Source organism: Symphalangus syndactylus, chromosome 7 (assembly GCF_028878055.3).
Source record: "Symphalangus syndactylus isolate Jambi chromosome 7, NHGRI_mSymSyn1-v2.1_pri, whole genome shotgun sequence".
NCBI lineage: Eukaryota > Metazoa > Chordata > Mammalia > Primates > Hylobatidae > Symphalangus > Symphalangus syndactylus.
This window is the reverse complement of record NC_072429.2, coordinates 98,549,394-98,577,107: the sequence shown is the minus strand read 5'-3', so window position 1 is coordinate 98,577,107 and position 27,714 is coordinate 98,549,394. Positions and strand designations below refer to the sequence as shown.

The window sequence follows — 27,714 nt, the reverse complement described above, 5'->3', positions numbered from 1 at the left end:
TCTTAACTGTTATATTGACTTGGAAAAAAGTGTAAATCAAGGGTATAACTTTCCTGTAGAAGCTCTCTTAAATCCAGAGAGGAAGGAAGCAAGTAAGCAAAGAAATGTGTCTTTAGGACCATGGATATGGTTCCTGGCACAGGGAATTTTCTGGAACCAAATAGGTAAGAAATCTACTGAGTTGAGAAATTACCACTGCCCTATACACTCACAAACCTGGAGTAAAAGAGACTGTGATTATGTGAGATGCAATACAAACTTCAAGTGTCCAAGGAAGATCTCCCAGAAGGTGGAGCCAGGAACCTGAAGGACAATGGTAAGAGCTCCTTCAAGATTAGAAACAGTGCTCAGTGAAAGCTGATTTCTTGCTTCCAGGGTATAGACCCCATAATATGTGCCCAGAAAACATTCAGAACTGCCATAGGCAAGAGACTGCCATATGTCTCTCATTCTTCCCCCTTCCATAGTGGAGGGGTTATTACTGTTACCCTGTCCTATAAAACAGCAGGGAAAGGGGGAGCAGGTAAGTCCATAGGTCTCCAGATCAAAGGGCATCACATCCAGACTGAGCATCACTTAGAAGTGCTGGACTTCAATGGTGATGGAGTGACCGCTTCCAACCTTGGGGGGAAGATTTGTTCTGTGTGTGGGGAAAAAAATGATAAATGACTGATGGCCAAGGGGATTTTTTTTTTCAGCTGTTCGTTATCACAGTATAACCCGGCCAGTCCTGATCAATGCCATCATTTGGTTCTTTCTTACTTTCTTCACTAGTAGGGTGAGGTGGGGTGGCGTGGAAGGCTCTAGGTGACATATACTAAGAGACTCACCGTTTTGCCATTTGAATCTGTCTTAGAGCGCTTCAGTCAGCAAGACACTATCGTATTTATTTTTTGAGACAGGGTCTCAGTCTCACTCTGTTACCCAGGATGGAGTGAAGTGGCATGATCATGGCTCACTGCAACCTCCGCCTCCCTGGGCTCAGGTGATCCTCCCACCTCAGCCACCCGAGTAGCTGGGATTACAGGCGTTTGCCTCCATGTCCAGCTAAGTTTTGTATTTTTCGTAGCAACAGAATTTTGCCATGTTGCCCATGCTGGTCTCAAACTCCTGGGCTCAAGCAATCTGCCTGTCTTGGTCTCCCAAAGAGCTGGGATTACAGGCATGAGCCTCTGTGCTCAGCCCCATCATACATATGTTAGGTCTAAGAAAACCATTTGAGGCCTGGATACTGGTTTCTACTTAGTACAATATCTTCTAACACAATTATAAACAAGAAGCATTTTAATATAACTTGTGCTTTTCTATGTACTCAGTTATCTTTATTTGAATGATTATTTATATGTAACAAATTTTTTAGAATTATAACAATTTTACTAAGTAAATTAATTACAAGGTGACAAAGAAAATAGTGAGAAGTTTTTTGTTTTTTTAAAAAATAGAGACAGGTTTTGCTCTGTCAACCAGGCCGGAATGCTGTGGCATGATCATAGCTCACTGCAGCCTCCAACTCCTGGGCTCAAGTGATCCTCCCACCTTAGCATCCTGAGTAGTTGGAAACAGAGTTGTGCACCACCACGCTTGGTGATTTTTTTTTTTTTTTTTTAAATTTCTGTAGAGACAGGGGTTTTTGCTATGTTGCCCAGGCTGGTCTCAAACTCCTGGCCTCAAGCGATCCTCCTGCCTCAGCCTCCTGAAGTGTTGGGATTATAGGCATGAGCTATTGCACCTGGTCTCCCTACTTTTGAACATTTAAGTTGCAGATAGTGTCACACTCATCTTTTGCTGCACGTTGATATGTCTACACTGATCTGAAAATATGCTACTTAGGCATTTTATTTGTGCAGCTGACTTTGGGCTAAAAGTCATTTCTTACAAAAAATATCATCTCCCATTTTGGGAAGGAATAAATTTAAAATGTACTACTGATATCTCTATATACATAGTTTGTAAAAGAGTAGCTTAACTAGGAAACCATGCTATGGAAGAATTACAGACTTAGACTTTGAAAGGCAGGAACAGGTGATTGAGCCCTGGCCTGTAGAGGGGGAACAGGAGTGAGACGGGGCCTGCTTGGTCTCAGGTAGAGGTCTGTTTTAAGCAACCTAGTGGACTGGGTTCTCTTCTCTGGGCTGGAGTCTGTGTTTTAGGAATCATTCAGGGGTTAGTTACGGAGAGAGACTTGAGGTTGGAGAGGCTGACAATGGAGAGACCTATTAAGGCACTATTGCTAAAATCTGGGAGAGAGATGATGAACCAAAGGCCTGAAACAGACCCCAGTCACAGAGGGAAGGGGCAGATTCCAGAGACGTTTCTGAGGCATTTCTGATAGAAGCTGGTGGCCTACTGGATGTGTGGAGGATCTGAGAGAAAGGAAGACACTGAGAAGCAGTAGGCAGAAGGCAGGCTGGGAAACCACACAGTCCCGGGTTTGAATCCCAGGACTATTTATCCTGACCACGTTCACCTCTCAGAGCTTTGGGTAGCATCTACTTTTAAAGGATGTGACATGGACTAATGATTACACCTTTAGAGAGCTTGAGATAAAACAGGCATTCAATATTATCTGAATCCATTTTATTTATGGTTTTTGTACTGGGAAAACAGTGATGACATTAACTGATGCAGAGACTCTAGAAGAAGCTGGCTTGGGGTAAGAAAAATGATCATCTTGAATAGGAACAGCTCCGGTCTCCAGCTCCCAGCCCCAGCGACACAGAAGACGGGTGATTTCTGCAATTCTGCTTGAGGTACCGGTTTCATCTCACTAGGGAGTGCCTAACAGTGGGTGCAGGACAGTCGGTGAAGCGCACTGTGCGCGAGCCGAAGCAGGGCGAGGCATTGCCTCACTCGGGAAGCGCAAGGGGTCAGGGAGTTCCCTTTCGTAGTCAAAGAAAGGGGAAACAGACGGCACCTGGAATATCGGGTCAGTCCCATCCTAATACTGCGCTTTTCCAACGGGCCTGGAAAACGGCACACTAGGAGATTGTGTCCCGCACCTGGCTCGGAGGGTCCTATGCCCACAGAGTCTCGCTGACTGCTAGCACAGCAGTCTGAGATCAAGCTGCAAGGCGGCAACGAGGCTGGGGGAGGGGCGCCCTCCATTGCCCAGGCTTGCTTAGGTAAACAAAGCAGCCAGGAAGCTGGAACTGGGTGGAGCCCACCACAGCTCAAGGAGGCCTGCCTGCCTCTGTAGGCTCCACCTCTGGGGGCAGGGCACAGACAAACAAAAACTCAGCAAGAACCTCCACAGACTTAAATGTCCCTGTCTGACTGACAGCTTTGAAGAGAGTAGTGGTTCTCCCAGCACGCACCTGGAGATCTGAGAACAGACAGACTGCCTCCTAAAGTGGGTCCCTCACCCCTGAGCAGCCTAACTGGGAGGCACCCCCCCCAGTAGGGACAGACTGACACCTCATTCAACCGGGTACTCCTCTGAGACAAAACTTTCAGAGGAACTATCAGACAGCTGAATTTGTGGTCTCACGAAAATCTGCTGCTCTGCAGCCACCGCTGCTGACACCCAGCCAAACAGGGTCTGGAGTGGACCTCTAGTAAACTCCAACAGACCTGCAGCTGAGGGTCCTGTCTGGTAGAAGGAAAACTAACAAACAGAAAGGACATCCACACCAAAAACCCATCTGTACATCACCATCATCAAAGACAAAAAGTAGATAAAACCACAAAGATGGGGAAAAAACAGAGCAAAAAAACTGGAAACTCTAAAAAACAGAGCACCTCTCCTCCTCCAAAGGAACGCAGTTCTTCACCAGCAACGGAACAAAGCTGGATGGAGGATGACTTTGATGAGTTGAGAGAAGAAGGCTTCAGACGATCAAACTACTCTGAGCTACGAGAGGAAATTCAAAACAATAGCAAAGAAGTTAAAAACTTTGAAAAAAAATTAGAAGAATGGATAACTAGAATAACCAATGGAGAGAAGGGCTTAAAGGAGCTGATGGAGCTGAAAGCCAAGTTTCGAGAACTACGCGAAGATTGCAGAAGCCTCAGTAGCAGATGCGATCAACTGGAAGAAAGGGTATCGCTGATGGAAGATGAAATGAATGAAATGAAGAGAGAAGGGAAGTTTAGAGAAAAAAGAATAAAAAGAAATGAACAAAGCCTCCAAGAAATTTGGGATTATGTGAAAAGACCAAACCTACGTCTGATTGGTGTACCTGAAAATGATGGGGAGAATGGAACCAAGTTGGAAAACACTCTGCAAGATATTATCCAGGAGAACTTCCCCAATCTAGCAAGGCAGGCCAGCATTCAGATTCAGGAAATACAGAGAACGCCACAAAGATACTCCTCGAGAAGGGCAACTCCAAGACACATAATTGTCAGATTCACCAAAGCTGAAATGAAGGAAAAAATGTTAAGGGCAGCCAGAGAGAAAGGTCGGGTTACCCACAAAGGGAAGCCCATCAGACTAACAGCTGATCTCTCAGCAGAAACTCTACAAGCCAGAAGAGAGTGGGGGCCGATATTCAACATTCTTAAAGAAAAGAATTTTCAACCCAGAATTTCCTATCCCGCCAAACTAAGCTTCATAAGTGAAGGAGAAATAAAATACTTTACAGACAAGCAAACGCTGAGTGATTTTGTCACCACCAGGCCTGCCCTAAAAGAGCTCCTGAAGGAAGCACTAAACATGGAAAGGAACAACCGGTACCAGCCACTGCAAAAACATGCCAAACTGTAAAGACCATCGAGGCTAGGAAGAAACTATAGCAACTAACGAGCAAAATAACCAACTAACATCATAATGACAGGATCAGATTCACACATAACAATATTAACGTTAAATGTAAATGGGCTAAATGCTCCAATCAAAAGACACAGACTGGCAAACTGGATAAGGAGTCAGGACCCATCAGTGTGCTGTATTCAGGAAACCCATCTCACGTGCAGAGACACACATAGACTCAAAATAAAGGGATGGAGGAAGATCTATCAAGCAACTGGAAATCAAAAAAAGGCAGGGGTTGCAATCCTAGTCTCTGATAAAATAGACTTTAAACCAACACAGATCAAAAGAGACAAAGAAGGCCATTACATAATGGTAAAGGGATCAATTCAACAAGAAGAGCTAACTATCCTAAATATATATGCACCCAACACAGGAGCACCCAGATTCATAAAGCAAGTCCTCAGTGACCTACGAAGGGACTTAAACTCCCACACAATAATAATGGGAGATTTTAACACCCCACTGTCAGCATTAGACAGATCAACAAGACAGAAAGTTAACAAGGATATCCAGGAATTGAACTCAGCTCTACATAAAGTGGACCTAATAGACATCTACAGAACTCTCCACCCCAAGTCAACAGAATATACATTTTTTTCAGCACAACACCACACCTATTCCAAAATTGACCACATAGTTGGAAGTAAAGCTCTCCTCAGCAAACGTAAAAGAACAGAAATTATAACAAACTGTCTCTCAGACCACAGTGCAATCAAACTAGAACTCAGGATTAAGAAACTCACTCAAAACCGCTCAACTACATGGAAACTGAACAACCTGCTCCTGAATGACTATTGGGTACATAATGAAATGAAGGCAGAAATAAAGATGTTCTTTGAAACCAACGAGAACAAAGACACAACATACCAGAATCTCTGGGACACGTTCAAAGCAGTGTGTAGAGGGAAATTTATAGCACTAAATGCCCACAAGAGAAAGCAGGAAAGATCCAAAATTGACACCCTAACATCACAATTAAAAGAACTAGAAAAGCAAGAGCAAACACATTCAAAAGCTAGCAGAAGGCTAGAAATAACTAAAATCAGAGCAGAACTGAAGGAAATAGAGACACAAAAAACCCTTCAAAAAATTAATGAATCCAGGAGCTGGTTTTTTGAAAAGATCAACAAAATTGATGGACCGCTAGCGAGACTAATAAAGAAGAAAAGAGAGAAGAATCAAATAGATGCAATAAAAAACGAAAAAGGGGATATCACCACCGATCCCACAGAAATACAATCTACCATCAGAGAATACTACAAACACCTCTATGCAAATAAACTAGAAAATCTAGAAGAAATGGATAAATTCCTCGACAAATACACCCTCCCAAGACTAAACCAGGAAGAAGTTCAATCTCTGAATAGACCAATAACAGGTTCTGAAATTGTGGCAATAATCAATAGCTTACCAACCAAAAAGAGTCCAGGACCTGATGGATTCACAGCCGAATTCTACCAGAGGTACAAGGAGGAACTGGTACCATTCCTTCTGAAACTATTCCAATTGATAGAAAAAGAGGGAATCCTCCCTAACACATTTTACGAAGCCAGCATCATCCTGATACCAAAACCTGGCAGAGACTTAACCAAAAAAGAGAATTTCAGACCAATATCCTTGATGAACATTGATGCAAAAATCCTCAATAAAATACTGGCAAACCAAATCCAGCAGCACATCAAAAAGCTTATCTACCATGATCAAGTGGGCTTCATCCCTGGGATGCAAGGCTGGTTCAACATATGCAAATCAATAAATGTAATCCAGCATATAAACAGAACCAAAGACAAAAACCACATGATTATCTCAATAGATGCAGAAAAGGCCTTTGACAAAATTCAACAACCCTTCATGCTAAAAACTCTCAATAAATTAGGTATTGATGGGACGTATCTCAAAATAATAAGAGCTATCTATGACAAACCCACAGCCAATATCATACTGAATGGGCAAAAACTGGAAGCATTCCCTCTGAAAACCGGCACAAGACAGGGATGCCCTCTCTCACCGCTCCTATTCAACATAGTGCTGGAAGTTCTGGCCAGAGCAATCAGGCAGGACAAGGAAATAAAGGGTATTCAATTAGGAAAAGAGGAAGTCAAATTGTCCCTGTTTGCAGATGACATGATTGTATATCTAGAAAACCCCATTGTCTCAGCCCAAAATCTCCTTAAGCTGATTAGCAACTTCAGCAAAGTCTCAGGATACAAAATTAATGTACAAAAATCACAAGCATTCTTGTAAACCAATAACAGACAAACAGAGAGCCAAATCATGAGTGAACTCCCATTCACAATTGCTTCAAAGAGAATAAAATACCTAGGAATCCAACTTACAAGGGATGTGAAGGACCTCTTCAAGGAGAACTACAAACCACTGCTCAATGAAATAAAAGAGGATACAAACAAATGGAAGAACATTCCATGCTCATGGCTTGGAAGAATCAATATCGTGAAAATGGCCATACTGCCCAAGGTAATTTATAGATTCAATGCCATCCCCATCAAGCTACCAATGACTTTCTTCACAGAATTGGAAAAAACTACTTTAAAGTTCATATGGAACCAAAAAAGAGCCCGCATCGCCAAGTCAATCCTAAGCCAAAAGAACAAAGCTGGAGGCATCACGCTACCTGACTTTAAACTATACTACAAGGCTACAGTAACCAAAACAGCATGATACTGGTACCACAACAGAGACATAGATCAATGGAACAGAACAGAGCCCTCAGAAATGATGCCGCATAGCTACAACTATCTGATCTTTGACAAACCTGACAAAAACAAGCAATGGGGAAAGGATTCCCTATTTAATAAATGGTGCTGGGAAAACTGGCTAGCCATATGTAGAAAGCTGAAACTGGATCCCTTCCTTACACCTTATACAAAAATTAATTCAAGATGGATTAAAGACTTATATGTTAGACCTAAAACCATTAAAATCCTACAAGAAAACCTAGGCAATACCATTCAGGACATAGGCGTGGGCAAGGACTTCATGTCTAAAACACCAAAAGCAATGGCAACAAAAGCCAAAATCGACAAATGGGATCTCATTAAACTAAAGAGCTTCTGCACAGCAAAAGAAACTATCATCAGAGTGAACAGGCAACCTACAGAATGGGAGAAAATTTTTGCAACCTACTCATCTGACAAAGGGCTAATATCCAGAATCTATAAAGAACTCAAACAAGTTTACAAGAAAAAAACAAACAACCCCATCGAAAAGTGGGCAGAGGACATGAACAGACACTTCTCAAAAGAAGACATTTATGCAGCCAAAAAACACATGAAGAAATGCTCCTCATCACTGGCCATCAGAGAAATGCAAATCAAAACCACAGTGAGATACCATCTCACACCAGTTAGAATGGCCATCATTAAAAAATCAGGAAACAACAGGTGCTGGAGAGGATGTGGAGAAATAGGAACACTTTTACACTGTTGGTGGGACTGTAAACTAGTTCAACCATTGTGGAAGTCAGTGTGGCAATTCCTCAGGGATCTCGAACTAGAAATACCATTTGACCCAGCCATCCCATTACTGGGTATATACCCAAAGGACTATAATCATGCTACTATAAAGACACATGCACACGTATGTTTATTGCAGCACTATTCACCATAGCAAAGAGTTGGAACCAACCCAAATGTCCAACAACAATAGACTGGATTAAGAAAATGTGGCACATATACACCATGGAATACTATGCAGCCACAAAAAATGATGAGTTCGTGTCCTTTGTAGGGACATGGATGAAACTGGAAAACATCATTCTCAGTAAACTATCGCAAGGACAAAAAACCAAACACCGCATGTTCTCACTCATAGGTGAGAATTGAACAATGAGAACTCATGGACACAGGAAGGGGAACATCACACTCCGGGGACTGTTGTGGGGTGGGGGGAGGGGGGAGGGACAGCATTAGGAGATACACCTAATGCTAAATGACGAGTTAATGGGTGCAGGAAATCAACATGGCACATGGATACATATGTAACAAACCTGCACATTGTGCACATGTACCCTAAAACCCTAAAGTATAATAAAAAATAAAAATAAAAATAAAATAAAATAAAAAAAATAAAAGTCATTGCTCTGGAGAATTAGGAGGGATGGGGCAGGGGACGTTAGGATGAATTAGAAACAGAAGAGGCTTTTTAAAAATTACATGTATTAATATATGCACGCACTTGAAAAACTGAAAAAATAATAATTTGGAAAAACCCATGAAGGTAACTACTAGAAGGAAGAACTAGAGAATGAAAAGTGCTTTTCTCTGGAAAGGACAACTAGCAAGACTGTTGTATTCATTGTAAGACTTCTGGAGCAATTTGATTTTACTTAACCATTTTCATGTATATCTATAATAAAAACAACTCTGTCATAAAAAAAAAAAGAAAAATGATCATCTTGGTTTCAGATGTGTTGATTTCAGATGCTTGTAGGATTTTCAGGCTGAGATGTCTAGTGGGTACGCAGAAACACAGATTTGTACACTGGGAGTAATATGGGGGCCGGAGATCAATTTCTGGGAGTGACTGGGTGCTAGGCAGTAGCTAAAGCTATGAGGTGAATTAGATATCCAAGAGAAGAAAGGAAGATGAATTTCTAAGTTGATCAAGGTGGGAAGGATTGGATAGAAATGAAAAGAAAACAGTGGATATTCTGATTCTAATTTTTTCCTACTGTATACTTTTTGAAAAACATCTTAGGGAAATCACTACTGCTGAGTATCTTTGGAAACAGTTGTGACTCAGCCAGAACAAACTGTAAACACATAGGAGACTCTAGACCAGGGCACCTAGCAGACATTCAGAAGTCAGTGCCAACTTGCTGGTATCTGTTCGACTGTGCCCTGGAGTACTGGGAAGGTAAGCGAAGTGAGCAAGAAGTCAAAATACCTGCATTACACATTTTACAAATCAGATATTCACCTGCATTGACTTTTTTTCTTTATAAAAATTCCTGAATTGGAGGGTAGAGATAACTCTGAAAATTACTACCTGCTGCTTTAAGCTTTAGTGTTCAAGGTTACCTCTGTGTGATCTGCACCAAATGGACAGATTACACATTTGAGTCCTGGTTCATCAAGGCACTTAACAAAGTATGTTCTGATATTCTTGTAGATAATATCTTATACTGTATAGTTTAAAAGTGATTTTAGATGCATTTTCTTATTTAAGAAACATGGGCTAGATGAGAGTGGAGTCTGGCTGATGGACCCCATGCATTCGGGAAGTGTCTAGTGATTCACTGCAGTATGTCAACCATGAACTTGTCCTGTTCAACATATTTATTAATGACCTGGATGAACATGTAGAATGCACGCTCACCACATCTATGGATGACATAAAGCTACCAGGGATACTTAATATGTTAGATGACAGCATCACAATTTTTTAAAAAGTGATTTCAACAAGCTGGACTAGGCCAATATCAACAAGACTTAATTTATTTGGGATAAATGTAAAGTCCTGTCTTTGGGTTCAAAAAGTCAACTGTATAGCAAGTCATATGATAAAGACCTGGGGGATGTGGTTGACCACAAGTTCAATAATAACAAACAGTCTGAACTCATTAATAAAAAGCTAACTCAATCTTTTACTTTATTAATGGAAGCATAGGGAGTTAATAGCTGGTTAGACCACATTTGGAATACTGTGTGTAATTCCGGCTGCCAGATTTTTAAAAGGGAACATAACATGCTAGAGTGTTCACACAAGGGTAACTGTGGTGATGGGTGTGGAAATTGCATTTACTGAAGGAATGATTCAAGGAACCAGAAATGTTTGGCCTGGATAAGGGAACACTTAGGAAAGATGTTGGAGCTGCCTTCAAATAATTGTAGCGTTGCTGTATTTGAGGGGAAATAAACAATCTGTGATGTCCCAGAGGGCAAAACAAAGATGAATGAACGGGTGCTACAGAGTAATAGTTTTCAGATTGATACAAGAAGAAAACTTCTCATAGCCACCACTGGATAAGTAATGACTATTAACACTGGGAGCCTTCTGGGGTGAGATGTCATGGAAGGGATTCTTGCATTAGGTGAATGCAGAGATCAGAAAATCTCTTCTAACCCGTGCTTTGATGAACTTTCAGGCAGCTACGATTTGTAGCCAGGGCAAGACTTCAGAGGACAGACAGTGGCTTGAGCCTGGTGCAGGAAAAACAGGACTAGACCACATGGGAGCAGATTTAGGCTTCAGCTTGCTCCTGCTTAGTTGCAAGTCACCTAGCTGATTACTCTTTAAGCCTCAAATCTCTCATCAGTAAATAGACATAAAAATTATTGCCCTATCTTAGAATTTTTGCAGTGATCAAAGGCTTTATCTTCCCTTTACTGCATTTATTGGTTACTCAAGTCTTTGAAGGCAGGAATTATGCCTTATTTAGGGCAAAGGGTTTGGCACCTGATAGGTCCTCAGTAAAAGTTTGAACAAATGAATAAAAGAATGGAGACTGTGCCTGTGAAAACACTTTGTAAATAGCACAGAGCTGTAGAAACATGAAGGACTGTCATTCTCTCCTCCCCACAAAACAATCCATTTGCGAAGAAACAGCAGTGACATTGACCCGACTACGAACGTCTGCTAAGAGTCAAAGATTATGATAATTTACCGGATGTTTTCAGAAGGGAATTTACCTGCAAAGGGATCATTTTAATTCACTTTCTGGCGTTCAAACTACTCATTCTTTGCAGTTCAGTGGCTCAGCAAGTACTTTTCATTAACAATGCAATGACTTCCCATGATTCTTAAGATAAAAACCAAAATCCTCGACAGGACCTACAGGGCCTTGCCAGGTTTGGTCTCTCATCGCCTCACCAGCCCCCTCTCCTACCATCTGTCATCTGGCGCTACAGCCGCACTGGCATTTAGTTCCCTGAAAGGACCACGTGCACTCTGAACACTGAAGCTTCAAACGCATTGCTCTTTCTACCTAGAAAGATTCCCTACTCTCTTGCCTAGGGAGTGCCTGTTCACCTTGAAGGCACAGAGGCAAGGTCTCTCAGTCAGAGACACCCTCCTTGACCTCTCAAACTTGTCTGCTGTACACCCACATGGCACAACTGTACCTTTCCTGCATAGCTCTTCGTAGTGCTTATAATACAACTATCCATGTGATTACTTGCTTATTATCTCCTCCACTTGTAAACTTGAGGGCAGGGGCTGTGCTCCATTTTTGTTCAGTATATTTTACATGGTGCTAGTACCAAGTTATAATGTCTGGCATAGTTAGAAACTCAGTATTTGTTGACTGAATGAATGAAGCAGGCTTCTCAATGTTGTTGGTAGTTAAGTGGTAACTACTATGTTTTCTTTGTTCCTTGTTTTGACTTTTTCAAAATAATGTTGCCTAATTCTGACAAAAGTGGTTTCTGAGTATGAGAAATTAAAATCCTATACACTATGACAGGAGTCTGAACTATTTTCCTGGTAGGATTAAAATTATGACTTAAAATTATTGGTGTAAACTTACTTTTATGACTTTATTTATTGAGCACCTAAAGACTGTTTTTGTCCTAAAGTCAGGCTACCACCAACTATCAAATCATGGATATGAACACCAGGTGCCGCCACCTTCAGGTCTCTGGTTGAATAACCATGAGATGTGTTCTGACCAGGTGTGAGCCAGGGATCCAACCCCAGAAAGCCCACAGCAACTTCACAATCGGTATTCTGCAGCCTACATGTTAGCAGGTCTTCTCAATAACTGTTGGTCCAAAGAATACTCTGTGAGATTATACAACTCCTATGTGCATATTTCCTCATGCAATCCATTTCAAAATTCTACAACACGAGACTATCTTATTTATACAACAGAAGCAGAGGGCTTGACTGAAAAAAGTTAAAGGAGTTTTCTTCCTTGAAGCATAATGGGCATTTTACGGTGTTTTGATTTTGCTTGTTTAGGTCAGCTTTGAAATTCACAGACCAAGGGCTGAGGAAGGTTCCTGGAAGACAAACTCCCTCCTCCAGAAGGACTGCTCCTTCCTTTCATCAGAGGACACAGCTCCCTTTGCTTCCCAGTGATTTATATGCCCTGGGATATTACTGGGGAGATGTTGGTGAGGGCCTGAAACAAATCTTCCTCCAGATTAGGAAGTAAACCATGGTCTGCAGGACATATGGCACACAGCTCCTAAAAGATTAATGGGAACATGAGACTGCTGGGTCCTCAAACCACGGATGATAAGGGTGTTGGAAAGAGCACCTCCTCTTAGCTTTGAAGTATCCCTGACTACAAAGTTTTGAGGAAATTCAGAGTGAATGGGAATCCCCAAAATAAGGTTTGACAGGAAGAATGTCTATTGTAAAGAATTCCCCAGTCAAATATAAGCAAGATTTCAAAAACCTTCAAATCCACGCAGGGGAGTTCAGGGACCCTTGAGAAGCTTGCAATATTTATTTTGTAAATTAATGAGACTGGGAGCATCTCCTGAGGCTGCACAGATCCCGCGGGTTTTCACTGTTCAGCCCCTGAACACAGCTGATAGAAAGCACACCCCTGAGTAGTTTGTGGCCACTACAAACATAGGTCTCTAGGGTGAGTGTGGCCCTCCAGTGCACTCAGCCATCCCTTCCCCTGTCTCCAGCCAGGCCCTTCACCAGTTTCCACAGCTACTGCCCTTCCCAGGCCCCTCCCTTTTTCCTTCTCTCCCTTAGCAGATCAGTCATTCCACATTTCACAAATATACTTCACAGGAGCTTTAATGAAATTTTGAGAGATGAGAAAGAATGCGCCAGAAGGACTGGGAAAGAGGTGTTCCAAGGAGTTTCATGTAAGGAAACAGCATGCATTGTGCTCAGAGCACCGGCTTTGCAGTCCGGCAAAACTGGATAAAATTCCAGGCCTTTTGCTTCCACTACATGCAAATTAGACCAAGGTACTTCTGGAGGTCTTAGTTTCTACTTCTCCCTCCGTGGAGATGATAGTCCCTAACTTGTATGGCTGTTGTCAAGGTTAGATGAGAATGAATGTAAAGTGCTTAGCACAATGCCTCATATGGAGTAAGCGATTATTCAATGATGACCATTATTATTACTGTAAATGCATTTGTAACTTTAATATGTGGTTTGTAACCATTACAGTAGTCTACCTCACAAGCTTGTTGTGAAGACCAAATGAACTAATAAATGTGAAAGAACTTTTTTAAAAAGTAAGGCACAATATTATTCACTCATAAAAACAAACGAAGTTCTGATCCATGCTAAAACATGAACAAAACTTGAGAACATTATGCTAGGTGAAATAAGCCAGACACAAAATGATGAATATTTTATGATTCTACTTATCTGAGATACTTAGAGCAGGCAAATTCATAGAGACAGAGACAAAGAAGAAGAGAGCTACCAGTGGTTGGAGGAGGGGAGAAGGGGGAATTATTGCTTAGTGGGTACAGAGTTTCTGTTTGAAATGATAAAGAAGTTTCAGAAATAGTGGTGATGGTTATACAACACTGTAAATATATTTAATGTCACTAAATTATACACTAACAAATGGTAAATTTTAAGTCCAGAAGAAAGGAAATACTAAGTTCTTATGCCATTTTCAACAAAATTAGTATCACTAACATCCAGATGAAGACAGAAACAAATCAAGACATTTTATCTGCTCAGGTTTTTAAAACTGTACTTATATTTGTGGGGTTTTACTAATTTTAAAATTATTAATTTTAAAATTACTAATTTTAAAATTATTAATTTTAAAATTACTAATTTTAAAATACACATATTTATCCTAATAACACATGAAAGAGGATTTGTATTATGATTGTACTAAAATCTGTACAGCTGAACTACGTTCTATCTAAATAAGCCTAACACTTTGAGTTCCATTTCGACCTTGGATTAGGTCCAAGATGGGCCTGCTTTTACTAAGTGCTCCTCTCTAGTCAATGGTTGTATATTCTACTTTGCAGATACATACTTGAGTTTGAGAATTTATAACTTAATGAGGACGTAAAAATGGATACACATGCTCTCTCACACAGAGAAAAGACGTTCAGCATTTAGAAAATTATGTTTAAAAACAGGCAACTGACAAAAACCTCAGAAAAGGGCATTTTTCTTTGGGTCTTGGCAGGAACACATGGCTCACTGACCTGTGTTCCCTGACTGTTGATGTCGATAGCATCACTCCACTCAGTTGTTACTTCATCTGGCAGTTCAACTCTCAAAAGGAGGCTCGGAAGTAAGTCTTTGGTCTTGCAGTCCGGATAACTGGAAAGCTGATGATACAGCTCATGATGAATTGAGCATTCGGAGGGAATTTTTTTGCAATAAACCTCAAACTTTGGAATATCTGAAATTTTAAAAAAAGGCATATGCAGAATTAGCCCTTAAAGACAGAGACTTGGGGGACAGTAAACATAATGTGGCAAAAGAAACTTCTCAAAAAGAGATGATTAATACTTTTATTTAAATATTTTTTTCACAGGATCACAGGTAACTACTAAATCAAAAAATCCCAGAAAAAATATACATTTAGTATTATCTAAATTCAATAGCATAAAACATACCTTTAATGTTTTCCTTTATAAGCATTTTTACTGGACATCTGTTATGGATAATTACTCGAGGACTAGGGTCTTCTGCGAGGGTTAAATAAGTCACTCCAAGGTGTTCTTGATATGTCAGCACTATAGCCCTGGAAGAGAATCAAGTCAAATGACAGAAATGTTTAGGAAAAAAAATGAATGCTCTCTCCTCTGGAACATGTTTATTTAGACTTGCAACATTCAGAACTCGAAAATATCTCTTTTATAACTCAGGGGAGATTTCTTTTCTGATAATAGTAACATATTTATAATATTCATAAAATGTGAAAAAATATTTAAAGGCAAACAAAATAATTCTATCACCCAGAGAGAACTATAGCTAACCTTGTGCTAATATTTCCTGTTGTTCTTTTTCTCCCCCATGCATATGTGTGTTAAACTCCTTCGCCAGGCAGGGTACTTTCTTCTTCCTTAAAAGTGCTTGGTAGGCTGTGCATGGTAGCTCACGCCTATAATCCCAGCACTTTGGGAGCCAAGGCAGGAGAATTGCTTGAGCCCAGGAGTTCAAGCCTAGCCTCAGCAAAAGGGCAAAACCCCATCTCTACAGCAAAATACAAAAATTCGCCAGGTGCTGTGGCGCACACTTGTGGTCCCAGCTACTTGGAAGGCTGAGGTGGGAGGAGGATGGCTGGAGCCTGGGAGGTTGGCTTAAGCCTGGGAGGTTGAGGATGCAGTGAGCCGTGATTGTGCCACTGCACTCGAGCCTGGGTGACAGAGCAAGACCGTGTATCAAAAAAAAAAAGAAAAAAAAAAAAAAAAAAAAGAGCTGACCTTCTTTTAAAAGGACTACTAGAGAATTTGGGTGCTTGCTCTTTTTTTTTCTAAAGGTAGGTAGGCTGATAATGTTTGCTGTCAATTTCCACAAGCCCATCACACCTTAAAAAATGTACATTTTGATTAGCAGGAGCAAAGCTGTATTATTTGGAGCTAGAAAACCAGCTGTGTGAGTACAGGTTGCCTTCTGTGACGAAGAGAGAGAAATTTTCCTATTTAGATTACAGACTACACAAAGAATATTTCATTGAAGCAGGAAAATAAAATTACTCTGAAGCCTAAATTACATAGAATGATTGTCAAAATTAATCAAAGAAATCAGATAATTTGCCAAATGTGGCCCTCAGCTGACTAAAAGGGGTCAATAATGCTCTAAAAAGCTTCCATTTGCCATCCATCTTATTTGCCAGTGTGAGTACTTCCCAAAGATTGTATTTGTGTGAAATGTCAAAGTGAATGGTCCATTAGCATTTGGTAAAAGCACATTAATCACACCATCTAATGTGTGCTATTGGTTGGACTGAGGGAAGGAAATAGATGAGGAGATGGGACAGCATGAAATAAATTCATTTTAAGAGTATACTTCTTGGATAAACAGCAAAGTTCCTTTCCCAGCCTAATTTTAAAAGAGCTAGGAGAGCCAACCTCAGATAATTTCTTTTTGATAGCCAAGAAGACTAGGGCCAGGACTCAAGTATGGTACTTTCTGTCCAATATCTAGCTTAGTATTTGTAGATAAGATTAAATTATACTGTAATTATCAGAATTTTAAGCTTAATTTCCAAATTGAGTTTTGTTTCAAATTTTGTTTTTTAAAAAATGTTTTATTTATAGACATAAGTTCATATAGCTTTCAAAAACACCCTTAGACTCACTATGCTTAACATCTCCAACCAGAATGTAAGGATAACCACTCCTGTACGGTGTGAAAGACGACAAATGTTTGTAAAATCAAGGATTCTGTGAATACTGTGAAAGAAGGAGGGATGTGTGGAGAACAGAACCTTACCATTATGAATAACTTATTTAAAATAGTACTATAAAAATCTCTCTTGTCTTTAAAATATTACATCAAAAGACTTAGCATTGCTAAAATCTCAAATAAAGTCTATAAATTCATAATCATGAAAATAAGGTACTTCTCATAAGGGCACAATATGTTTTCTTTTGTAGCTGTTACATATACTATAAATAAGTTATTCTTGACAGCTGCAGAAGGGACATTTTACATGCAAGACAACCACATAATAGAAGTCCAGTATGAACAAACCATTATATGTCTCTGGCTTGATTCTGTGGTTGTTATTTACATAACTGGTAATCGGTAATTGGAGCAACTTGCGTGCAGGAACAACCACAGAACAGAGTCTTCTGTGACTTGTGTTTATCTAAGTTATCTCTCTTAATGACTTTTTTGAGAAAAATTCCATTTTGAAGTAAAAGTAAAATATGGGAAAAGAAAAAGGTTTTCCAACTTGACTTGCTCATATTTTAACCCTTATTTCTTATAATTTTATGGAGGCTAAGAACCCATAACAGGTAATTTTTTTCATTATGATATGATCTTTTCATACAATGCTATTTGTATGATGATACATATGATCTTTTCATATAATGACATTCTGTGGTACAAGTACCATCATTTCCCCCCAGCGTAAGCTCCATAACGGGAAAAATCCCTTAAGTAGTATGCTGGGACAAGCCATATGTGATCATAACACTTGACCCACTGTATACAATATCTAGAAGTAATTAAAAATAAAGCCTAATATTACATATGGGGAGCCCTGCGACCATTCTGTCTCTCTTGGTATCTAGATGAACAGCTAGACTGACAAGCAAAGAAGACAGACATTTATATAAACATAAAATACCTGGTACAGAATCCATTTTCCCGGAAATTCCCAAGGGGTACTGCCACACTCTGTCTGGGAAACTCTGGTCTAACCATAGCTGGCAGGCTCCAGCACTGTGAGCTGTCAGCACCTGGGGCAGGAGAAAAGCCCAGCATGATCTGTTTCTGAAGCAGGGATGCATCCAGTACTGACTGACTGATGTCAGGCATCAAGTCCCAGCAAGGAAGGGAGCTGGATTTCATAGCAGGCTGCTCTCCACCTGGGCAAATGCTAAAAGTAGCACTGTCTGGAACGTGAAAATACTAAAAAAAAAAAAAAAAAAATGCAGAGAGCACATGAGCTACAGTAATACAGCAGAATTAAACTTTTTAAAGCATATCTTCTTTTCTTTTCTTTTTTTTTGAGACAAGTCTCACTCCATCACGCAGGCTGGAGTGCAGTGGCACCATCTCGGCTCACTGCAGCCTCTGCCTCCTGGGTTCAAGCAATTCTCATGCCTCAGTCTCCCAAGTAGCAGGGACTACAGGCACACGCCACCATGCCCGGCTAATATTTGTATTTTTAGTAGAGTTGGGGTTTCACTATGTTGGCCAGGCTGGTCTCAAACTCCTGACCTCAAGTGATCCGCCCACCTCGGCCTCCCAAAGTGCTGGGATTATAGGCGTGAGTCACCACACCTGGCCCCGTAAAGCACATCTTCTAAGACACCATCTATAACTATGCATTTTTAGAAAGAGGCTGGGTTGGGGACATGGGAATATTATGAATCTTGTCCCCATGAGAATGTCCTAATGAAATAATTAGAAGCAGTGAGAACACCACGGATGCTCAAGTCCCTTACACAAAATGGCGTAGTACTTATATATAACTGTGCCATCCTACAGTATAACTTAAATCATCTCTATATTACTTGTAATACTTGATAACATGTAAATGCTATGCAAATGATTGTTATATTGTATTTTAAAATGTGTATTTTAAAAATTGTTGTATTGTTAGTTTATTTTTTCCTGAATATTTTTGGTCTATGTTTGGTTGAATCCATAACTACGGAACCTACAGCGACAGAGGGCTGACTTTACCACAATGCATTGTAAGCTTAAAAGTATAAGACTTTTATCCCATTTGATTAATCTAACAATTTTTCGGAGCTGAAAGCAGGAGGTAAAAGTGCAGACAAAGGTAAAGAAAGATAATACTTTCCTATAAAACAGTTTCAGTAGCATAAAACAATAGCATACCACTTAACATTTTCTGTTTTTAAGTTCTCTTAAAACCTCTCCTTATGGCCGGGTGCCGGTGGCTCATGTCTGTAATCCTAGCAATTTGGGAAGCTAAGGCAGGTCGATCACGAGATCAGGAGTTTGAGACCAGCCTGGCCAATATGGTGAAACCCCATCTCTACTAAAAATACAAATATTAGTTGGGCGTGGTGGTGGGCACCTGTAATCTCAGCTACTCAGGAGGCTGAGGCAGGAGAATCGCTTGAACCCAGGAGGCAGAGGTTGAAGTGAGCTGAGATCATGCCATTACACTCCACCCTGGGAGACAGGGCAAGACTCTATCTCAATAAAAAAAAAAAAAAAGAAAGAAAAAAAAGAAAAAAACACCGATTCCCAGGCAAGATGGCTGAATAGGAACAGCTCCGGTCTGCAGCTCCCAGCGAGACCAACACAGTAGATGGGTGGTTTCTGCGTTTCCAACTGAGGTACGTGGCTCATCTCACTGGGACTGTTTAGACAGTGGGTGCAGCCCAAGGAGGGTGAGCAGAAGCAGGGTAGGGCGTTGCCTCACCCGGGAAGCGCAAAGGATCAGGGAACTCCCTCTCCTAGCCAAAGGAAGCCATGAGGGACTGTGCTGTGAGGGACGGTGCTATCTAGCCCAGATACTATGCTTTTCCCAGGGCCTTCGCAACCCACAGACCAGGAGATTTCCTCCTGTGCCTACACCACAAGGGCCCTGGGTTTCAAGCACAAAACCAGGCGGCCATTTGGGCAGATACTGAGCTAGCTGCAGGAGTTTTTTTTCATATCCCAGTGGCGCCTGGAATGCCAGCGAGACAGAATCGTTCACCCTCCTGGAAAGGGGGCTGAAGCCATGGAGCCAAGTGGTCTTACTCAGCAGATCCCACCCCCAGGGAGCCCAGCAGGCTAAGATCCACTGGCTTGAAATTCTCACTGCCAGCACAGCAGTCTGAAGTCGACCTGGGATGCTCCAGCTTGGTGGGGGGGAGGGGCATCCACCATTACTGAGTTTTTAGTAGGCAGTTTCCCCCTCACAGTGTAAACAAAGCCTCTAGAAAGTTTGGACTGGGAAGAGCCCACCACAGCCCCACAAAGCTGCTGTAGCCAGAATGCCTCTCTAGATTCCTCCTCCTTGAGCAGGGCATCTCTGAAAGAAAGGCAGCAGCCCTAGTCAGGGGCTTATAGATCAAACTCCCATCTCCCTGGGACAGAGCACCTGGAGGAAGGGGCAGCTGTGGGCACAGCTTCAGCAGACTTAAACGTTCCTGCCTGCCAGCTCTGAAGAGAGCAGTGGATCTTCCAGCACAGTACTGAAGCTCTGCAAAGGGACAGACTGCCTCCTCAAGTGGGTCCCTGACCCCTGAGCCTCCTGATGGGGAGACACCTCCCAGCAGGGGTTGACAGACACCTCATACAGGAGAGCTCCAACTGGCATCTGGCGGGTGCCCCTCTGGGATAAAGCTTCCAGAGGAAGGAGCAGGCAGCAATCTTTGCTGTTCTAGAGTCTCTGCTGGTGATACCCAGGCAAACAGGGTCTGGGGTAGACCCCCAGCAAACTCTAGCAGACCTACAGAAGAGAGGCCTGATTGTTAGAAGGAAAACTAACAAACAGAAAGCAATAGCATCAACATCAAAAAAAAGGACAACCACGCAAAAACTCCATCTGAAGGTCACCAGCATCAAAGACCAAAGGTAGATAAATCCATGAAGATGAGGAAAAACCAGCACAAAAAGGCTGAAGATTCCAAAAACCAGAATGCCTCTTCTCCTCCAAAGGATCACAACTCCTCACCAGCAAGGGAACAAAACTGGATGGAGAATGAGTTTGACAGAAGTAGATTCAGAAGGTGGGTAATAAACTCCTCTGAGGTAAAGGATCATGCTCTAACCCAATGCTAGGAAGTTAAGAACCTTGATAAGAAAGGTTACATGAATTGCTAACTAGAATAACCAGTTTAGAGAAGAATATAAATGACCTGATGGAGCTGAAAAACACAGTATAAGAACTTTGAGAAGCATACACAAGTATCAATAGCCGAATTGATCAGGTGGAAGAAAGGATATCAGAGACTGAAGATCAACTTAATGAAATAAAGCGTGAAGATAAGATTAGAGAAAAAAGAATGAAAAGGAATGAACAAAGCCTCCAAGAAATATGGGACTATGTGAAAAGACCAAATCTACATTTGATTGGTATACCTGAAAGTGACGGGGAGAATGGAACCAAGTTGGAAAACACACTTCAGGATATTATCCAGGTGAACTTTCCCAACCCAGCAAGACAGGCTGACATTCAAATTCCGGAAATACAGAGAACACCACAAAGATACTCCTCAAGAAGAGCAACCCCAAGACACATAATTGTCAGATTCACCAAGGTTGAAATGAAGGAAAAAATGTTAAGGGCAGCCAGACAGAAAGATCCAGTTACCCACAAGGGAAGCCCATCAGACTAACAGTGGATCTCTTGGCCAAGAGAAACTCTACAAGCCAGAAGAGAGTGGGGGCCAATATTCAACATTCTCAAAGAAAATGTTTCAATCCAGAATTTCATATCCAGCCAAACTAAGCTTTGTAAATGAAGGAGAAATAAAATCCTTTACAGACAAGCAAATGCTGAGGGATTTTTGTCACCACCAGGCCTGCCTTACAAGAGCTCCTGAAGGAAGCACTAAATATGGAAAGGAAAAACTGGTACCAGTCACTGCAAAAACAAACCAAAATGTAAAGACCATCAACACTATGAAAAAACTGCACCAACTAATGGGCAAAATAACCAGCTAGCATCATAATGACAGGATCAAATTCACACATAACAATATTAACTTTAAATGTAAATGGGCTAAAAGGCACAGACTGGCAAATTGGATAGAGTCAACACCCATCAGTGTGCTGTATTCAGGAGACCCATCTCATGTGCAAAAACACACATAGGCTTAAAATAAAGAGATGGAGGAATATTTACCAAGCAAATGGAAAGCAAAAAAAAAAAAAAAAAAAAAAAAAAAAGCAGGGGTTGTAATCCTAGTCTCTGATAAAACAGACTTTAAACCAACAAAGATCAAAAAAGACAAAGAAGGGCATTACATAATGGTAAAGGGATCAATGTAAGTAGAGCTAACTATCCTAAATATATATGCACCCAATACAAGAGCACCCAGATTCATAAAGCAAGTTCTCAGAGACCTACAAATAGACTTAGACTCCCACACAATAATTGTGGGAGACTTTAACACCCACTGTCAATATTAGCTCAACGAGACAGAAAATTAACAAGGATATTCACGACTTAAACTCAGCTCTGGACCAAGAGGACCTAATAGACATCTACAGCACTCTCCACCCCAAATCAACAGAATATACATTCTTCTCAGCACCACCTAGCACTTATTCTAAAATTGACCGCATAATTGGAAGTAAAACACTCAACAAATACAAAAGAACAGAAATCATAACAAACAGTCTCTCAGACCACAGTGCAATTAGAACTCAGGATTAAGAAACTCACTAAAATCCACACAACTACGTGGAAACAGAACAACTTGCTCCTGAATGACTACTGGGTAACTAATGAAATTAAGGCAGAAATAAATAAGTTCTTTGAAACCAATGAGAACAAAGACACAACATACCAGAATCTCTGAGACACAGCTAAAGCAGTGTTTAGAGGGATACTTATAGCACCAAATGCCCACAGGAAAAAGTGGAAAAGATCTAAAATTGACACCCTAACATCACAGTTAACAGAACTAGAGAAGCAAGAGCAAACAAATTCAAAAGCTAGCAGAAGACAAGAAATAACTAAGATCAGAGTAGAACTGAAGGAGATAAAGACATAAACTCTTCAAAACAAAACAAAACAAAAAATCAATGAAACCAGGAGCTGCTTTTTTTTTTTTTTTTTTGAAAAGATCAACGAAATAGATAAGACTGCTAGCCAGACCAATTAAGAAGAAAAGAGAGAAGAATCAAATAGACACAATAAAAAATGATAAAGAGGAGCTCACCACTGATCCCACAGAAATACAAACTACCATCAGAGAATACTATAAACACCTCTATGCAAATAAACTAGAAAATCTAGAAGAAATGGATGAACGCATGGACACATACACCCTCCTAAGACTAAACCAGGAAGAAGTCAAATCCCTGAATAGATCAATAACAAGTTCTGAAATAGAGACAGTAATTAATAGCTGACCAACCAAAAATGCCCAGGACCAGACAGATTCACAGCCAAATTCTACCAAAGGTACAAAGAGGAGGTGGTATCATTCCTTCTGAAACTATTCCAAACAATAGAAAAAGAGGGACTCCTACCTAACTCGTCTCATGAGGCCACCATCATCCTGATACCAAAACCTGACAAAGACACAACAAAAAAAGAAAATTTCAGGCCAATATCCCTGATGAACATTGATGCGAAAATCCTCAATAAAATACTGGCAAACCGAATCCAGCAACACATTAAAAATCTTATCCACCAAGATCAAGTCGACTTCATCCCTGGGATGCAAGATTGGTTCAACACACACAAATCAATAAATGTAATCCATCACATGAACAGAACCAATGACCAAAACCACATGATTATCTCAATAGATGCAAAAAAAAGGCCTTTGATAAAATTCAACACCCCTTCATGCTAAAAACACTCAATAAACTAGGTATTGGTGGAACATATCTCAAAATAATAAGAGCTATTCATGACAAACCCACAGCCAACATCATACTGAATGGGCAAAAGCTGGAAGCGTTCCCTTTGAAAACCATCACGAGACAAGGATGCCCTCTCTCAGCACTCCTATTCAACACAGTATTGGAAGTTCTGGCCAGGGCAATCAGGCAAGAGAAAGAAATAAAGGGTATTCAAATAGGAAGGGAGGAAGTCAAATTGTCTCTATTTGCAGATGGCATGATTGTATATTTAGAAAACCCCATTGTCTCAGCCCAAATCTCCTTAAGTTGATAAGCAACTTCAGCAAAGTCTCAGGATACAAAATCAATGTGCAAAAATCACAAGCATTCCTATACACCATTAACAGACAAAGAACCAAATCATGAGTGAACTCCCATTCACAATTGCTACAAAGAGAATAAAATACCTAGGAATACAACTTACAAGGGATGTAAAGGACCTCTTCAAGGAGAACTATATACCACTGCTCAAGGAAATAGGAGAGGACACATACAAATGGAAAAACATTCCGTGCTCATGGATAGGAAGAATCAGTATCGTGAAAATGGCCATACTGCCCAAAGTAATTTATAGATTCAATGCTATCCCCATCACGCTACCATTGACTTTCTTCACAGAATTAGAAAAAACTACTTTAAACTTCATGTAGAACCAAAAAAAAGCATGCATAGCCAAGACAATCCTAAGCAAAAAGAACAAAGCTGGAGGCATCACGCTACCTGACTTCAAACTATACTACAAGGCTACAGTAACCAAAACAGCATGGTACTGGTACCAAAACAGAGAGATAGACCAATGGAACAGAACAGAGGCCTCAGAAATAACACCACCCATCTACAACCATCTGATCTTTGACAAACATGACAAAAACTAGCAATGAGGAAAGGATTCTCTATTTAATAAATGGTGTTGGGAAAACTCGCTAGCCATATGCAGAAAACTGAAACTGGATCCCTTCCTTACACCTTATATAAAAATTAACTGAAGATGGTTTAAAGATTTAAACTAAGACCTAAAACCATAAAATCCCTAGAAGAAAACCTAGGCAATACCATTCAGGACATAGGCATGGGCAAAGACTTCATGACTAAAACACCAAAAGCAATGGCAACAAAAGCCAAAATTGACAAATGGGATCTAATTAAACTAAAGAGCTTCTGCACAGCAAAAGAAACTATCATCAGAATGAACAGGCAACCTACAGAATGACAGAAAATTTTTGCAATCTATCCATCTGACAAAGGGCTAATATCCAGAATCTACAAGAAACTTAATCAAATTTACAAGAAAAAAACAAACAACCCCATCAGAATGTGGGCAAAGGATATGAACAGACACTTCTCAAAAGAAGACATTTACATGGTCAATAAACATGAACAAAAGCTCATCATCACTGGTTATTAGAGAAATGCAAGTCAACACCACAATGAGGGCCGGGCGCGGTGGCTCACGCTTGTAATCCCAGCACTTTGGGAGGCCGAGGCGGGCGGATCACGAGGTCAGGAGATCGAGACCACGGTGAAACCCCGTCTCTACTAAAAATACAAAAAAATTAGCCCGGCGTCGTGGCGGGCGCCTGTAGTCCCAGCTACTCAGAGAGGCTGAGGCAGGAGAATGGCGTGAACCCAGGAGGCGGAGCTTGCAGTGAGCCGAGATCGCGCCACTGCACTCCAGCCTGGGCGACAGAGCGAGACTCCATCTCAAAAAAAAAAAAAAACCACAATGAGATACCATCTCATACCAGTTAGAATGGCAATCATTAAAAAGTCAGGAAACAACAGATGCTGGAGAGATTGTGGAGAAATAGGAATGCGTTTACACTGTTTGTCTAAGTGTAAATTAGACCAACCATTGGAACACAGTGTGGCAATTCCTCAAGGATCTAGAACTAGAAATACCATTTGACCCAGCAATCCCATTACTGGGTATATACCCAAAGGAATATAAATCATTCTACTATAAAGACACATGCACATGTATGTTTATTGCAGCACTATTTACAATAGCAAAGACTTGGAACCAACCCAAATGCCCATCAATGATAGACTGGATAAAGAAAATGTGGCACATATGCAGCATAGAACACTATACAGACATAAAAAAGAATGAGTTCATGTCCTTTGCAGGGACGTGGATGAAGCTGAAAACCATCATTCTCAGCAAACTAACACAGGAACAGAAAACCAAACACCACATGTTCTCACTCATAAGTGGGAGTTGAACAATCAGAACACATGGGCACAAGGAGGGGGGACATCACACACCAGGGCCTGTCAGGAGGCGGGAGGAAAGGGAAGAAAGAAATACCTAATGTAGATGACAGGTTGATGGGTACAGCAATGGCACATGTATACCTATGTAACAAACCTGTATGTTCTACACATGTATCCCAGAACTTAAAGTATAATTTAAAAAAAAGGAAAACATCTAAGATGCAATGGAGATAAAAAAAATCTCTTAAAATATAACTGTTCATTTTAATTGTACAAAGAACTGAAATTCTTAGATTTATTTTCCATATATTCTGCCATCAAGATGTTAACATAAATGAGCTAGTACATTTCCACATTTATTCTCCTCGTAACCACAGAGCTCACTGCTCGCAGATCCACGGCTCAGGTGGGCCCTAGCCTTTTGCCTGCATGGCTCCCCCAGGCACTGCAGCCTGTGAGACAGATGTGCTTTTCCATGTGACCCGGGAGCCAGTCCTCAGGACTATGTCTCTGCTTGTAGGAGTCTAGTGAGCATGCTAGAGGATGGGCTGGAGCCTCTGAGCAGATGGGGCACAGGCAGGACTAATCCAGCAGTGTGTCAGGGCCACCTTCTTGGTAGGATTTCTGCTCATTAATTACCTTGGAAGCAGTGACCATGACATTCATGGTTTTAATTACAAGAAAAATAACTGAATTTCTCTTTACCTACATTCAGGGTTAGCTTTTCATTTGCTGTAGGTTAAAGAGAAGTTGATCCTATTTATTGTTTCTTTATCAAAACTTAGACAAAAGAATCATATTATGATTTGCTTACCTCCTTTCCAGAATGGGGATTGGAGACAGATAGCTGTGGTTTATAAAATATTTGATATGGTGTATTATTGATTATTGTAGTCTTGTCTTCAATCTGAATAATTTGTATACCTTGCTGTACCATGGAGGAAATGCAGAACTGACATAACTACAAGATAATTGAGAAAAAATAATTTTGACAATACTGTAAGGCATATCAAAATCTCTTGAGTATTCCTAAAAGGTTATTTTATCTAATTGTCTGCCAGGACAGTACCAATTTTACCTTTTTTTTTTCCCGAGAATATTTAATGGTGTTCCTTTCATTCTCAGAAATGTTCTGGCACCTGTCAGTATTTAGCCTAAAACATGGTGCTTTAGCAGCCCCGTTACTTTTGCTGCTGTTGTGTAGTGACAGATAAAAGACTTGTTTTCTGGTTATTTTACCAGTAACCTCATGAAGTGTTTATTTAGAAAGCATGTATATGTAAATAAATGCCACTCATCTTACTTGGCAGAATTCTATCCAGCCTCCCTCCTCCTCCTCCTCCTCCTCCTCCTCCTGGTCTCCCAGCAGCTACCTCACTAATGCCTATGATGAACCAAGGAGAGTTCTGAGAACTTCAGTAATGACGACAACGAAGACAATAAGGGTTGACCTTCATATATTGCAATATTGTGTTCCACTAGTTTCAAGTGCTGTATACATATTAACTCACAAAATCCTCACAGTACACACATGGGAGAGTTACTATTATTAACCCCATTTTATAGAAGAGGAAAGTGAGGCACAAAGAAGTTAAGTAACTTCCCCA

The 27,714-nt window shown here is 40.7% G+C and overlaps 1 protein-coding gene across 17 annotated transcripts in view; it reads right to left on the bottom strand.

The window, feature by feature from the left end:
* Positions 1-27,714, bottom strand: part of VPS13B (vacuolar protein sorting 13 homolog B) — an 897,698-nt gene that overhangs the window by 33,108 nt on the left and 836,876 nt on the right. For all 17 annotated transcript variants that reach the window (XM_063642860.1, XM_055286878.2, XM_063642862.1 and 14 more), the window contains exons 51-54: positions 26,922-27,068; positions 17,970-18,253; positions 15,283-15,410; positions 14,866-15,065 (exon numbers count right to left, since the gene is read on the bottom strand). In XM_063642860.1, coding sequence (XP_063498930.1) covers positions 14,866-15,065; positions 15,283-15,410; positions 17,970-18,253; positions 26,922-27,068 — 759 coding nt within the window. The remainder of the gene's footprint in view (positions 1-14,865; positions 15,066-15,282; positions 15,411-17,969; positions 18,254-26,921; positions 27,069-27,714) is intronic.